The following is a 13,952-nucleotide window of genomic DNA, read 5'->3' as shown; positions in this document are numbered from 1 at the left end:
TAACTACGTTATTACTCTTTCTTTTTTAATAATAATTGCATCTTGAGTAATAATGACTAGACTTCCAAAATTTCAGTTATACTAACAATAAATTCTTTGCTATATAATGGCATGCTGCCTTTTTGCCCGTGAACAAGATTTTGAGTATAATACTGTGTACAAGCACATAGTCTCTTTCCATCACAGTAAATAAATCCAGATAAAAATGTTTTATTCTAAACAGGTGTTGCCCACCTTCCCAGAACAAAGAAAAAAAAAGCCCCATAAACTCATGTTTTTCTAACTGTTTCAGCAGAAATATGATCACATACCCACACCTGATGCAGATCAAATTTGAACCATTGGGTGATCTAACATTAATGATTCTGGAGCCATGGCCAGAAGACTACAGAAAGGCCAGATCTGTAAAGTGGGAGCATTTGTGCAGAGCTAACAAAATGACTAGAACATCACCTTGAAGGGGTTATGAACTAGAAAACTGCTAACACTTTCTCTTCATCAAATATATCAGGGCTTAGAAAGCAATGGAAAAGAATTCATGGAGCAGAGAAGCAAGAAAGTAGCATGGAAGAGAGCTACCTTGGAATTACTGGAAAATTACTGAGTGAGAACATTGTCTGGCAAAAGAAACTACAGAAGGTAGGAAAAGGAAAAACAAATACTTGAAAAGTTCCCCTGATTTTTTTTGTTGTCTTTCACTGAAGTTTTCTTCAATTAGCTCCCAGTTACTGGGGCTATAAAACAGACAGATGTTTTTTAGTTAAAAATGAAGACGGGGTAATTATTGTGACAGTCTCTCTTCTGTATTATCATTTCCCTGGGTCATCCCAAATGTCTCTACAAACCAAGCACTTCTTTACCTTTCTGTCACCCTCTTCTTCATGGTGGAATGGACTTCCCATGAACAAATAACAGGACAACTTTTTCTTTATGTCCCATTTTACAGCTTGTGGTGGTTTAACCTTGGCTAGATGCCAGGTGCCCGCCAAGCTGCTCTATCACTGTCCTTCTTAGCAGGACAGGGAAGGAAGAAAAAAATAAGATGGAAAAAACCAAGCCCAAACTCACGGGTCATGATAAAGGCAGTTTAATAAAGCAAAAGGCTGCACGTGGAAGCAAAGCAAAAGTAAAAGATTATTCTCTACTTCCCATCAGCAGGCGATGTCCGGCCACTTCCTGGGAAGCAGGGCTTCAGTATGCATAGCCAGTTGCTCCGGAAGACAAATGTTGTAAAAAAAAGAATGCCCACAGTTGCTCCCCCTATCTCTCAGCATCTTATTGCTGAGCAGATGCCATATGGTATGGAATATCCCTTTGGTCAGTTGGGGTCAGCTGTCCTGGCTCTGTCCCCTCCCAAGATCTTGCCCACCCCCAGCCTGCTGCTGAGGGGGAATGTTGGAGAGACAGCCTTGGTGTGTGCCAGCACTGCTCAGCAGCAGCCAAAACACCGGTGTGTTACCAACACCTTGCTGGCTACCGATGCACAGCACAGCACTGTGGGGCTGCTGTGGGGGAAATTAACTCCATCCCAGCCAGACCCAATACACAACTACTCCTTGTATGTAACACCTTATCAGAGTGACTTTTGGAAGGCTTATGATGCATTTCTAATGTATGTTTGCTGTTTTTTTCCTCAACTAAGGTTTCTGGTAACGCATGTCCTTTGGTGTACGTTTGATTACAATCATGTAACAGATAGGAATTGTGTAATTTGACATCATCAGGTCATCCTCAATCTTAAAATTCAGGTTTTGTAATTGCGCCTCTGTTGTAAACAGCCTGTAGTTAAGGAACAACGCAAAACTGTCTAGCAAATAGACTGTTAGTCAACATAACATTACCATCTCTCTTCAGAAAAGGCAGTGCTTGATGGGACCCAAGAGAGTCATGTTCTCAGCCTAGTTTTACTCCTCACCAGCTGTAAGATCTTGCCTCATCTCTCTACAGCAGTTTTTCATCTCATCCTTAGACTTCCTCAGTCTTCACCCAATCTCTCAGCAAGGAGTCTCAGCATTTGACTGCACATCCAAAAGCTTAGGTAACTTACCCGCCAGGCATTAGTAAAAATAGAGTAGTCCTGGCTTAGGCACTTTTAAATAGTTGGTTCCTGGCTCTTCAACACAGAAATCATTGTCTTCTGTATCTGTATAGCAGCTAGAACGATGGCACCTCAAATTCCTGAGAGCAATACGTTAATTACAAGAAACAGGTGAGCATCCATTATATTTTATATTCTCAATTTGAAAATATACTTTAAAAAAAACACATACACTTTTATTGAATGATCAGTTCACCTGGACAAAGAGATCTGTGTGTGCCTGACAGAGCAAAACAACTAAGACTGAAGGTCTCACACTCTAAGAGAAGTAGGAATGGTTTCTGCCGAATGCAAGAGCTGAAGCATGCATGCCAAAGATTGCTACTAAAAACAATTCCCAAGTTCTTCAAAGGCAACAGTTTCTCTTCACAAGTGGACTACATAAATTAAAAGCTCTGAAGTCTTTTTGGCTGAATGTTATTTTCATTATTTTATGCTCCAAATCCTCAGACTCGAATAAAAGATTCTCTTCACTTTGCAAATGTATAAGCAGGCAAAACTGCTCTTTATCTTCACAATATACAGTACACAAAAAAACTATCTCAGAATGGACTTCAGTTGCAAGTAAGTGTTATAAATTATCACCTACATATTAAAATTAAAGATAATGAGCCCATATGGAGTTGCTAATTGGTTCTAGGTACGGTGTTAAGTTTCACAGATGCAAAAACCAGTCCATTGTCAACACTCAGACAGCAATGTACTTGTCTTTAATGGTAACAACTCTTGAGAAATCCTGCTTCACACGTATAAGAAATCAAATGCAAGAAGTGCTCTCGCAGCCCATGAGGAAAATGACAGCTACTCACATTTCACTGAACACCAGAACTGGCTAAAATCTTCCCTTTCAAAGTCTAACTTCAATGACTCATCACAAAACAACTCAATCAGCAAATCTCACACATCTGGTAGCAATGTGGTGCGGGGAGCCCTCCTCAGCCAACAGCTTACAGACTCAACTCCTTCCAGCACCACTTTCCCCGTGGGGAAAGGACTCTTTCAACCTAGCCTTAAATCAGACCAGGTATTGACAGGATTTTATTTGAGACGAAGGAGGAAGTTCGTATCTCTTGAGCTATTGCTTCAACAGACCTTGCTGCACTGATTTACACAGAGTTTATGTTTTCAGAGTTACCCCTGCAAACATAAAGACAAGGAGCATGATTATTCTCATATGCTTCAGTAAAAGTGCAATGCACAGGATCCACTGTGTCTGCAGACCTCTGTGGATGATAACCACCAGCAGAGAGGTGGTAACAAGCAAGCAGAAAGTGGTAACATCAAACATCGCTACAGTCATGCTGGCAGGAAATATCTGCCCACTGCCTTCTCTCTTTCTCTTATTTTATACTGAGGTTGAAGTATCGCTGACATCTCCTACAGCAGTTTCTTTACAGTAGAATCACCTCCACACTTCTGCACAGGCAATACAAATCTTCAGCAGATCTAACAGAAAGCCTTTTAGATATCTTATTGAATCGTTCAGACTGGACTGTAATATGCTTTTCCAGATAACATTTCAGAGGAATACAAAGAGATATATGTTTATTCAGAAACTATGGCACATAATCACACAGACTGCACGAACAAAATGCCTAATCACCATTAATGAAAAGTAAATATCTGAAGTTTGACATCACCTTTTTCCTAAAGTCATGTGTTCTGCTAGAGTCACACATGGCTCTATCTGGCTTTCCTTTCACATAAGGAAAGATTATGGTAGAATTTTGCTGGGTGTTACTTTGAATTCTAAAGGTCAGAGGGTCCATACACAACTTCAAATTTAAAAAACCAAAACAACAAAACACCCAAAACTTTACCTACAAATTCATTTTAAGAGTGGTCTTTGAAAAACTCTGATTAACTAGCACAGCTGAAACATGTTTATCACCCACCCAGGATCCCCAGGCCATTTTATCAATGAAAAAGACTATAACACTGAGTAAAGCTTGTTCTTCTGGACATAACCGTACTGTAGCTCATCAAACATTAGAATCAATGTTTTACCTCACTCCTTTCTGTCTCACGGGTTGTTCCTGGCCTGACAGTGCAGACACGCAAGTGCTCCTTGCAAGCTGCTAGTTAAATACCACCGCAGCTCTTTATGAGTAGTTGGCTCATGGTCACCTGTCTTCCATGAAAGCAGGATGCAAGGGTAAATTCCATCCTAAATATCAACCTTTGGGAAACAGAGAGCTGCAGAACAGAGAGTTGCTGTGCCACCCAAAACTAGCACTGGGTGAGACAGCTTAGACTTGTAAAGTAGAATAGCTGTTTCAGCACAACTGCGAGGGCAGCTGAGTTAATTAGCCGTGACCTGCTCATTTGAAACTAACTGAGTATTTCCACATAGAGCTGGGGATTTTTTTACCATGTACAAACAGCTATACTGCGAGTCTCAGAGTTTTTCAAATATTTTTCTAGTTGGGACAGAAAGTAGGTAACATTTGTTTAGTTATTCCCATCTCTTACTCAGGAACCACAGGTACTGCACATTACTAGGATCTATCAAAATATCAAAGCAGCTTTCACTATCAAATGCTATTATTGCCCTATCTCATGTACATTACTAAAAGACAAATAAACATATATATGTTCTTTAAGGCACTTATTCATGTGAGCAACCTCATGTATATTACTAAAAGACAAATAAACATATATATGTTCTTTAAGGCACTTATTCATGTGAGCAACCTCATGTATAAGTAAACTCTATCAAGTATGTCTTCTTGAGGAGTTAGATCTTAAGTATCTCTAGAAATATGAAACTCACTTAACTTCTGAGCTGGAGCTGAAAGAATCCAAATAAGGCATTGCTGTACATATTTGATACTAACACCTTTCCAAGTCTTCTAAAGCTTGCATAAAATAATTCAGTCAACTACAACTCAATAAGGTTTCACATTGCTAGGTAACTGTGAATCTGGTATGAGTGGCCTTCTATTCGGTTTTTTGTTGTTGTTCCTTTTAAATAAAACAGATTATAAAAACTGATGACAGCACCCTAGCGATTCATTGTGCTCCTCACATCATCACTAAATCTAACTTTTCCTTTTTAAACAAAATCACTTAGTGAAAATGTGTCACATCTCTATAGCCATAGGTTAACAATTCAAAGTTGGTCTAGCTATTAGACCACAATCACAGAGATGAAAATAAGTGCATTTCAATGCATACAAATAGTCCCATTAGCTTCAGAGGGATTGTTCTGATGCATAAAATCAGACTGCAGTACAGCTTTAGTGAAAAAAAAATCTTAAAAAACCCAATTGAAAATGGATCTACAGTCCAATTCATAGGAAAATTATTTATTTGTGTGTGCATAAGTATCACTAGATGTGCAGGGGAAGCTGGTAATAAACATTCTGAAGGTCACCAGGCATCTCTCATTACAAGAATCTTATTTTACTTTCTTACAATTTTGCCCTAATCTTATCCATTTCAACTAAAAAGTTTCACAGCATACACAAACTCCAGATGAGGGGGTTTTAATTAATAACTGCACATGAAAAATATTTATCTATTTCTAACACCTGGCTAGAGAAAAATATATTTTGTTTATAATACATCAAAAAAATGGCTAGCTTTCTTCTATGAGTTCTAGATGTTGGAGCAGAGACTTGAAATTCTGAAAGCTTTTGGATAAGCTTTTTTACATCCCAAGAAATCTACTCAAGTCTGGGCCTTCAAAAGGCTTGGAGGACATAGCCTTGTGCATGCTCAACAGAAACAGATTTATCATCTCAAATTTCCAATGGTTCCATCTGTGCAGGGCATGCTGCTGACAGGCTGAACAGGAGATTCCTTGTAGCCACCAGCTCTTCTGAGTTAAGCTCTCTTTTGTGTCCCTTGGCCTGTGTCTGTTGCAGTGACTGATCTCCAGAGGGTCCAAGCTGCCCAACTTGATGCAGAAGGAAAAAGAAGAGTATATTGGGTCAGATAGGTAAGGGGGAAAGAGGTCTCTAGGCATCTGGCAGGGCAGAGGTAAACTGCACAAGGAAACCGATACAGAAAACAGAACAATTTGATGAGGGAGGGTGAAATGAGGATGAGGAGTCATGAAGGACTCAAGAAGGAAGAAGCCCAAGTGCAAACTGGGCACTGCCTGCTCTGTGGGAAAGGCCCTGGGGGTTCACCTAGGGAAAAAACAAGTATGGGAGTAGAGAGATGCTGGCAGCAGAGAGGTCACCAGCACGCTGGGCTGTAAGAACAGAGGCAGAGCCAGGAGATCCAAGGAAGGACTTCCCTTTATTTGGCACTCATTAGAGCACTTCTGAAATACTGCAGCCAGATTTTAGCCCACCAGTGCAGGAAATACATTGATGAGCAGGAGGGAGTTCAGGGAAGTGCTGCTGGAATGGTGGGGCTGGAGCACCTTCTTGTGAGGAGGGGCTGGGGGAGCCTGGAGCAGAGACTGCTTCAGAGGACTGAAAAGCAGCCCTAGTGCCTATGTGGAAAGTATCCAGGAGATGGAGATGGGCTGCCCAGAGAGGTCATGCAGTCTCCATCTTTGTAGGTTTTCAGGACCAGACTGGGTAAAAGCCACAAAGCAGCCTGATCTGATCTCAGATCTGTCCCTATTGTGAGCAAGAGGCTGGACAGAGGGATGCTGAGATCCCTTCAGCCTGAGTTACCCTGTGATCCTACGACCTGGGCATGGCGAGGGCAGCCAGAACGGGACAGAATAAACTTCAGCCACCAGGTCATCCCGCTCCCAGGACCTACCACAAAACCCAGAGCCTCCCATGCCACCATCCCTCTCCATCAGCCAACGTCCTCCCCTGCTACCCTACTGCACACTCCTGCATCAAACGCACAGCCAAAGCAAGGCAGCTGGTGAGTCACAAAATTCAAACTTCACCGATAGCCTGAGGAGGGTGGGAGGAACAGGAAAGTCTCCTTTCAGCTTCTGTGGCTTAAAGACCTTGAAAATTACCCACATGGCATTAAAAGTCATTCAGACTGCAAAGTCAAGCTCTCAGAAAAAGCTATGAGGACAAAACCACAAATGTTCAACACGCCCCAGGAAATTAGTTACTGAAAAAGCACAGGGTAAGGCCTGGCTTGGAAACAGTAGCATGCAGGAAAGTGGCTAAGGAACCTGGTGCCCTGCCCTTCCAGCAAAAACTCACCTGCACTATTGATTTCCTAAATCCATTCACTGTATGTACCAAAGACAGCTAGTACAGATTTGGTTATTTAGAGAGCTTTTATCGAAAGGCTGGTGGGGGTGGCACCTCCTCCTCTGACTGAACGCCTGTAAAAGAAACCGGCTTGGCTGCAGTTCAGTGGTGCCCACGCCTGCACCATCACCCCGAAGCCACCCTAACCATCGGGACACCTCACGGGGACACCTCCCAGGGCAAGACCCGGCGGCAGGAGACGCCAGAGCCTGCTGCCCACAGAGGGAGAAAATGGCACCAGCTCCATCCTCTCTGTTTCCTTCTCCCTGCCGGCCGCTCGTCGCCCTCTTCCTCTCCCCCCACGCCCCGCGATGGCTCTTGACTGACGACGGGCCCCTCAAGCCGCCGGGCCCCGCGGCAGTGCGGCAGCGGCGGCCCGGCCCCTGCCCCCCGGGAGCGGCGGCGACGGGGGGAGGCGATGGCGCGGCGGCCGTTACCTGGAGAGGGAGTCGCCGCTGGGCGGCCGCGCCGCTGCCGCCCGCCCGGCGCCGAGGCTCTCGCAGCTGGAGCTCTCCTCCATGCCGGGCGGCGGGGCAGCCCCGGGGCGGGCGGCTGTCTGTCAGCCGAGCGGCGGGCACCCGGCGAGGCGGGAAGCGGCCATGTTGGCCCGGCGTGCCGCGCGGGGAGGGCGGGCTGAGGCGGGGCGGCAGGAGGGGGCCGAGCCCGCCGGCTGCGGAGAAGGGAGCGACGGCGTTGGTGTCTCCCGGGGCTGCCTTCCTCTCAGCCCGCAGTCCCGGCAGCCAGGGAGAGGGGCGGAGTCATCGTGCGGCTCTTTCCCCTAGCCGGCCTGAGGGACGCAGGGAGGTGGCTGGGCCGCCGAGCTCAGCCGCCTGGGGGAGGGGAAAGGGATTGAGGCTGACATCCTCTCGGCGCACTCCTGCCTCCCTTCCCGCAGCGTCAGCCTGGCCGGGGTCCGGGGACTCCTCGTCCCTCCAGCCTAGGTAGCTAGAAGAGGGTGAGAGATGGAGGGAGCCAGCCAGCGAGCAGAGGTGTTTGTTCATGCGGTGCAGAATTGGCCAGGATCTCCCTTTTGGGCCTCTTGGAAACCAAGGGAAGGCGGCAGCTCCCGGTTCACTCCCAGGGGCACGGTGGTCATTCCTAAGAGCAAGGAAATGGTCTCTCTCAAGTATGCCCCTTGAAGTCCTCGTCTTATTTGTGTTGGGTTAGCCTGCTAGAGGCTCTGCTGAGACCCCCTCTTGTGCTGGGTTGTGTACCCATAATAAAAACCAGTTGTGCTCCAGCATTTTTTAATTGCCCGTATCTGCTTGAGAATCTCTTTTGAGTTTATCCCACAACTGGATGGGGCAGGAGCTGCAGAACATGGCAGGTCAGAACAACACGAGTCCACAGGGTGCTGGCACGGATCCTCTGTGCTCACAAGGTTACCTGGCTGGCAGTTCATGTGCATATGTGAGGATTTGTGCCCGGGAAGCTTTGCAGTCACAGCTCGCTATCGTGTTCTGCAGCATTGGAGCACTTCAGTGAGCAAGAGGAAAGCTCTTGGCATTGCTTATGAACACTGGGAAACTGCATCTTAAGCCTCCCATACTCGATGCGAAGGTGTTATCCAAATGCACAGCTGTTTTGGCAAAATCCGATGAGGCAAAGAAACTGAAATGCTGGGAACATGTTAGTAGGCAGGTGGGTTTCCAGTAAGGCCTGCTTGTTGGTAAAGAGAGCACCCGATGTCAGGTGCATCAGTCCAAATGGACCTCCCAGTTTGACGCACTACCTCAAACTCTCATAAACCCTGTATCTTCTAAATCTGAATACTCTGTGGCTGTAAAATGGTTACTGAAACATCATCCCTCTTTGTGCTCCAAGGAGTAAATTAGTCAATGTATCTCTTTCTGTTATTTCCCATTTTGTTCCCATCATCAGTGTAATTCCAGAGCAGTTTAAATCATGCAGAAGCCTGTGAACACAAGCAGGATGCTGAAGCAGGGTTGCCTGAGACTGCAGAATGCGGCTGTGAAATTGCCTCTGTCGGTCGTTCCTTTAGTGTCTATTGGCTGCTGTTGAGCAGGCTTGATGTGAGATGGTTTTGAAGCTGACTTAAACTTGAAAACGCAGGTTTGTCAAAGCAATTTTTTTCTGTATTTTTTTACTTAATCTTCTGAAAGAAAAGTTTATAAATTGGCAAATGAGTTTATCTAGTGGTTTGGGTTTTTTCCCAGCCTGAAAAATTGAGCTTGTGCAGGCTTTTTTTTTTTAAATGAAAGCTCTGTTTGCTGGTTAGAAGTGAGATGATTGTTGTTTTTTTTAAAAAAAGCTAATTGCTAGTGTTTTATTGCAGTGTTCAAATCCAAAGAAAATGCTTTGACATTATTAAAATGAAGAGATCGATAGACCTGTGCTGACTTTGTTCCATAGTAAAATTCTTTCAAATGTTGTTTTTTGTTTTGGGGGTCTTTTCTGTAGTTAGGGGCAAGAAACTTTTCAGATGTACCATTTATTAATGGAAAGTGAGATACTAATGAGATACTATTCCCACACACTTCTTTTTAGCTTTCCAACCCCACCTATGTCTGGGAGAGCAGACGGTGTCCTCTTTGGAGACAAGCGGGCAGGGGGTGCTGTAGCAGCAGTAGTTTTGCATCTTCAATAAGCAGTCACACAGTTCCTGGTAGCCTTTTCCCACTAGGGCGCTCTTTTCCCAGCCTTTCCGAGGATGGAGTTCCTGATGGTAGTAACCCCTGCACTGTAGAACTAGCGCAGAGCAGTGCATGTCTCCCTTTCACATCTTATCAGACTAATAGCCTTGTGGTGAGTTGGTGTTACCTCTGTTCTCTCTGCTAAGCGTAGTTTGATAGCAGTGCAGTTGTTTAAAAAAAGTCAAGTAGGAATAAAAACAAAATATAAACCTCCTTTACTATATGAAAGTATTAAAGTGCCTTCCTTTCTTCCTAATTTGCTATTGATGTGGCATCTCTAAGTAGTTTATTGATGAAGTGCTCTATTTGCTTTTCACTGCCCTGTTTTGTTCTTGGCCTTATCCCCAGGGCCTGTGAAACCCTTTAGAAATTCCCACTGGTGCTTTGTAAATGAGAACAAAGCTAATCACCTCCTGGATCTCTCCTGCTGCTTGAAAGAAACTAGCAGTCTGCTCAGTGAGTCTTTTTGCTCAACAATACCACATTTTCAAAGTCAGTCAGAATTTTCTCTCTGTGAAGTGAGTTACCTCAGGGCTCTTACAAGTGATGGAGAATTAAGTAAAGGCCCTGACATAACCAAAACCAATTAAGGACAATTCACAAAACTGTTTTATAACTGATGGAAAATAAGCGTAGTTCAGTCTGTTAACCTACTTTTGCTTGCCACATCCTTTACCATTATTTTACAAGGATTATCATTTGGGGTTTTTTATGAGGAATGCAGTGCCGTTTTGTGATTTGAACACAGGAAACAGTAAAAGAAAATTAAGATCATGGATAAGTAATAAAATTAACCATGTTCACCTTTAATGCCATGTGGCTGACACAGCCGAGGCAAATGATATCCCAAAAGAGAGAATGACAAGGAAGTTTCTTGAATCAAGGTGTAAAAGATTATTTCCAGGTAAAGGACAAGCAGGCATCCTCCAATATTTTCTCAAATTGTACATGGTTATAACTCTTGTTTTTAGCAAAAAAGGAGTGTAAAATACATAGCCTGGCTTCTTAGGTGTTTAGAGGCTGTCAAAGCTGTGATGAGTAAAGCACAAAGAGGATAATTTTATGTACCATGTAAAACATGATTAAGTGAGGGGAAGTAAAACTTTGCCTCAGTCCTTCAGTGGGAAAGGGAGATAGTATTTGTGTCCATTGTATTTAATCTAAGTGTCTGTTGAGTAAGGGGCTTTCTAGCTCTGTGTGTATGTGTAGTCCATACATCTGGTATATGATAGATGAATGTGCCAGATGTTACAAATCCAGATGTTCACATCCCTGGAACTCCCCAGCTTTGCTGCTGCACAGCCAAAGACAGCCTGTCATGTCTCACGTTGTGAGCACAGTGCTCCCCAAGGCTAGGGACAGTCACACGTCCCAGGCATCCTGGCACAACCTGCTCATAGGGGGGTTGTGGGGATGTTTGGTCGCCGTCTGTGACTCCTTGACTAAATGTACCTGGAGCATCGGATGCAAGAGCAGAGGAGGAATCATGCTGCTACAGTGGGCCAAGGGGGGGCCGTGAAGCAGGACCACGTGCTCAAAAGATTCTCTCTAAGAAAGCATGCTCCCCTGATGCAGTCTTTGTCATAACCTGCCCTTACATGGTGCAGCTCATCAGACATTCCCGTCCCTCCCTCTCTTCCCCATCACACAACCCAACATGGTTATTTGAAAGGCCGATAAATAACAAGGAAGCGAGAGCTCTAATCCCTTCTGAAAATGGTCGCCTTGTCCCCTTCACTCCAGCCTCAACATTAAAATCATATCTGTCCTAAAACTAGCTCTCCTTGCTGGAGCTCTATGGATCTCCCATATTTTCCCTGCTATACTCATCCATTCCCGTGCCCTGTTAGCCAGCACATTAAATAATTCATGGCAATGGCAGCTTCACACACTGTGCCTTCCTCTCTAGTAGTCCACATCAGTGAGTCCAACAAATTTGCAGCATGACTCAGTCCCATAATTGTTCTGAAAACCACACAACCAGAGACACCCTCGTCTCTCCCTTTGATTCACTAAAATGGTTCTCAGATTTATTAAGTTTTCTTGTCTCCTTAATGTACAGCTTAAGGGCAGTGGGCAGCCGATAAAAGATTCTCAGCGCCTTAGGAAGGGCGGCTTGTCACTGACGAGATCCCACTGTGATGTATGATCATCAAATCACACTGGAGGTGGCATGTGTTCCTTTTGTCAAGCTCCATCAGCTGATAAAGTATGAGGTCAGAAGCAGCGAGAGCTTTGGCACACGCAGAGAGGCTGCTGAAGAACAATGTGCTGTGGCTGTGATTTGGAGCTAGAGCTGCTTGTGGTTGCAAGAACATCTGTTACAAGATGGTCATGGGGCACATGCACAGATTTGGTCCTGCTGATGCACGATGCCTGTGCCGTTGAAGCTGGAAACTGGTGAAAACCAAGAGAGGGACTTACAATGATACTTAAATTGTCACCGTGTCTCCAAGATTACTGTACTTGGGGTTAGCTGTCACTGTAGCTCACTCGTGATGTGATTCTTTACTGGCTGTGATGGCACTCTGACAGTGCTTTTGCCTTGCACCCCCTCATGTCTTATAGAAGCACAAGCTAATGGTCAATGGGCCTCTGACACTCTTTTTGTCACTTGATTGGGGGTTTTTTTTGTGCAGTCATGCACATATTGGTGCAAGGTGTTACAGACGTGGAGCTCTGGACTCAACCTGGACCTAATCCTGCATCCTGTGCTTTCTTCCTGTTTACAGAGCACTTCTGATGGGCAGAATATTTATTCCGTTCCTGCGTAGTGCTTTCTGATCCTCACTCCCACCACCACCATGTGGCTGCTCCCAGCGCAGTAAGGGATTAAATATCAGACAGGCTAATGAGTACGTCAGGATCCATCCCAGTGCGTGCTCAGTGTGTACAGAACACTGCCTGGAGTCAAGCATTTCACCCAGCTTTTAATTGCCTTATGCTTTTAATTTTTAATGGCCTCTGCAAATAGTGATTTATTGCAATGTACTGTAGCATGCATTTGCTCATAGCTGAGCAATGATACCAGCGCAGCCCAAGGCTGACAAGGTTCGTACGTTAGTGCTGTAGCAGACGACTGTGAAGTCTGAAGGTGCAGGCACCCTGGTCTGGAGGACGCAGCTACCTCACCTGCTGCATTCCTCAGGCTCTAAGGGCAGGACTTCCATTACATGCTGCAAAACATATTGTACTTTTAGAAGATCGATTTTTAGTGTCACTTCAAATAATGTAGTATAGTATCTTTCCTCCTGAAGGACTAAATACATCACAGCAACTGTCTGGCTGTCTACAGGTTTGGACTGCAACACTTCAGCAGCTCCTTGCCATCTGTGTAATGGTCTCCAATCTGGCAAACATGAAGTAAGAATTACTCACAGGACTTAAATTTGAAAGTTTGGGTGCTTGTTAAACCACCAGTGCTGGACATAAATGTATTTACAGAATTTGTAGGGTGATCAGGCAGGAAGGAACAACATCGCAGCAAGAATTGGTTTTGGTATTGTCAGCCATTAGCAGGGTGATTTTCCGAGGTCTCAGCGCTTGCACTGAGCAGTCTCATTAAAATGGGGATAGGTGTTCATGGGCAGGGTAAGAGTCTCTGTACCTCTTGGATCTCAAATCTTTATTTTACAGTCCTGATTTATACACCAATTTTCAAGCAGTCGTTTTAAACACAGGTAATTTTATGTCTACGTTGTCTGGAATAGTACTGTCTTTATATTGTGTATGTGCACACAGACTTCTGAAAGTGAGATCTTAATCTACAGCTGGTGTATTTAATAGCTACAATTAGGGAAATTGTTAAGAATACTTGATTTTATCTCATTTATGCTTCTTTTCCTATTAAGGAAGATGTGCATTTGTGGTAGTGTTTTAATAAAACACAATAAAATGATGATGATAAGATCTGGAAATGATATTAAAAATGAGAACACATCTAGAATATAGAATACAGTAGGAATTAATTCCTTTTGGTTTCCCTTTTATTTACATTGACGGTTCAAATTTCTATCT

At 44.2% G+C, this 13,952-nt stretch overlaps 1 protein-coding gene across 2 annotated transcripts in view; it reads right to left on the bottom strand.

The window, feature by feature from the left end:
- MTMR2 (myotubularin related protein 2) overlaps nucleotides 1-7,937 on the bottom strand; it is a 66,427-nt gene extending 58,490 nt beyond the window's left edge. Inside the window, exon 1 of one of the 2 annotated variants that reach the window (XM_075742349.1) lies at nucleotides 7,719-7,937. Coding sequence is in view for 1 of the 2 variants with exons in the window: in XM_075742346.1 (XP_075598461.1) it covers nucleotides 7,719-7,801 (83 nt within the window). In the remaining variant the exon portion in view is untranslated. The remainder of the gene's footprint in view (nucleotides 1-7,718) is intronic. The other variant, XM_075742346.1, reaches the window with a different exon arrangement.
- Nucleotides 7,938-13,952: the final 6,015 nt, after the last annotated feature.

Source organism: Balearica regulorum, chromosome 1 (genome assembly GCF_011004875.1).
Source record: "Balearica regulorum gibbericeps isolate bBalReg1 chromosome 1, bBalReg1.pri, whole genome shotgun sequence".
NCBI lineage: Eukaryota > Metazoa > Chordata > Aves > Gruiformes > Gruidae > Balearica > Balearica regulorum.
The sequence above is the reverse complement of the archived record's forward strand: the minus strand, read 5'-3'. Positions and strand labels throughout refer to the sequence as shown.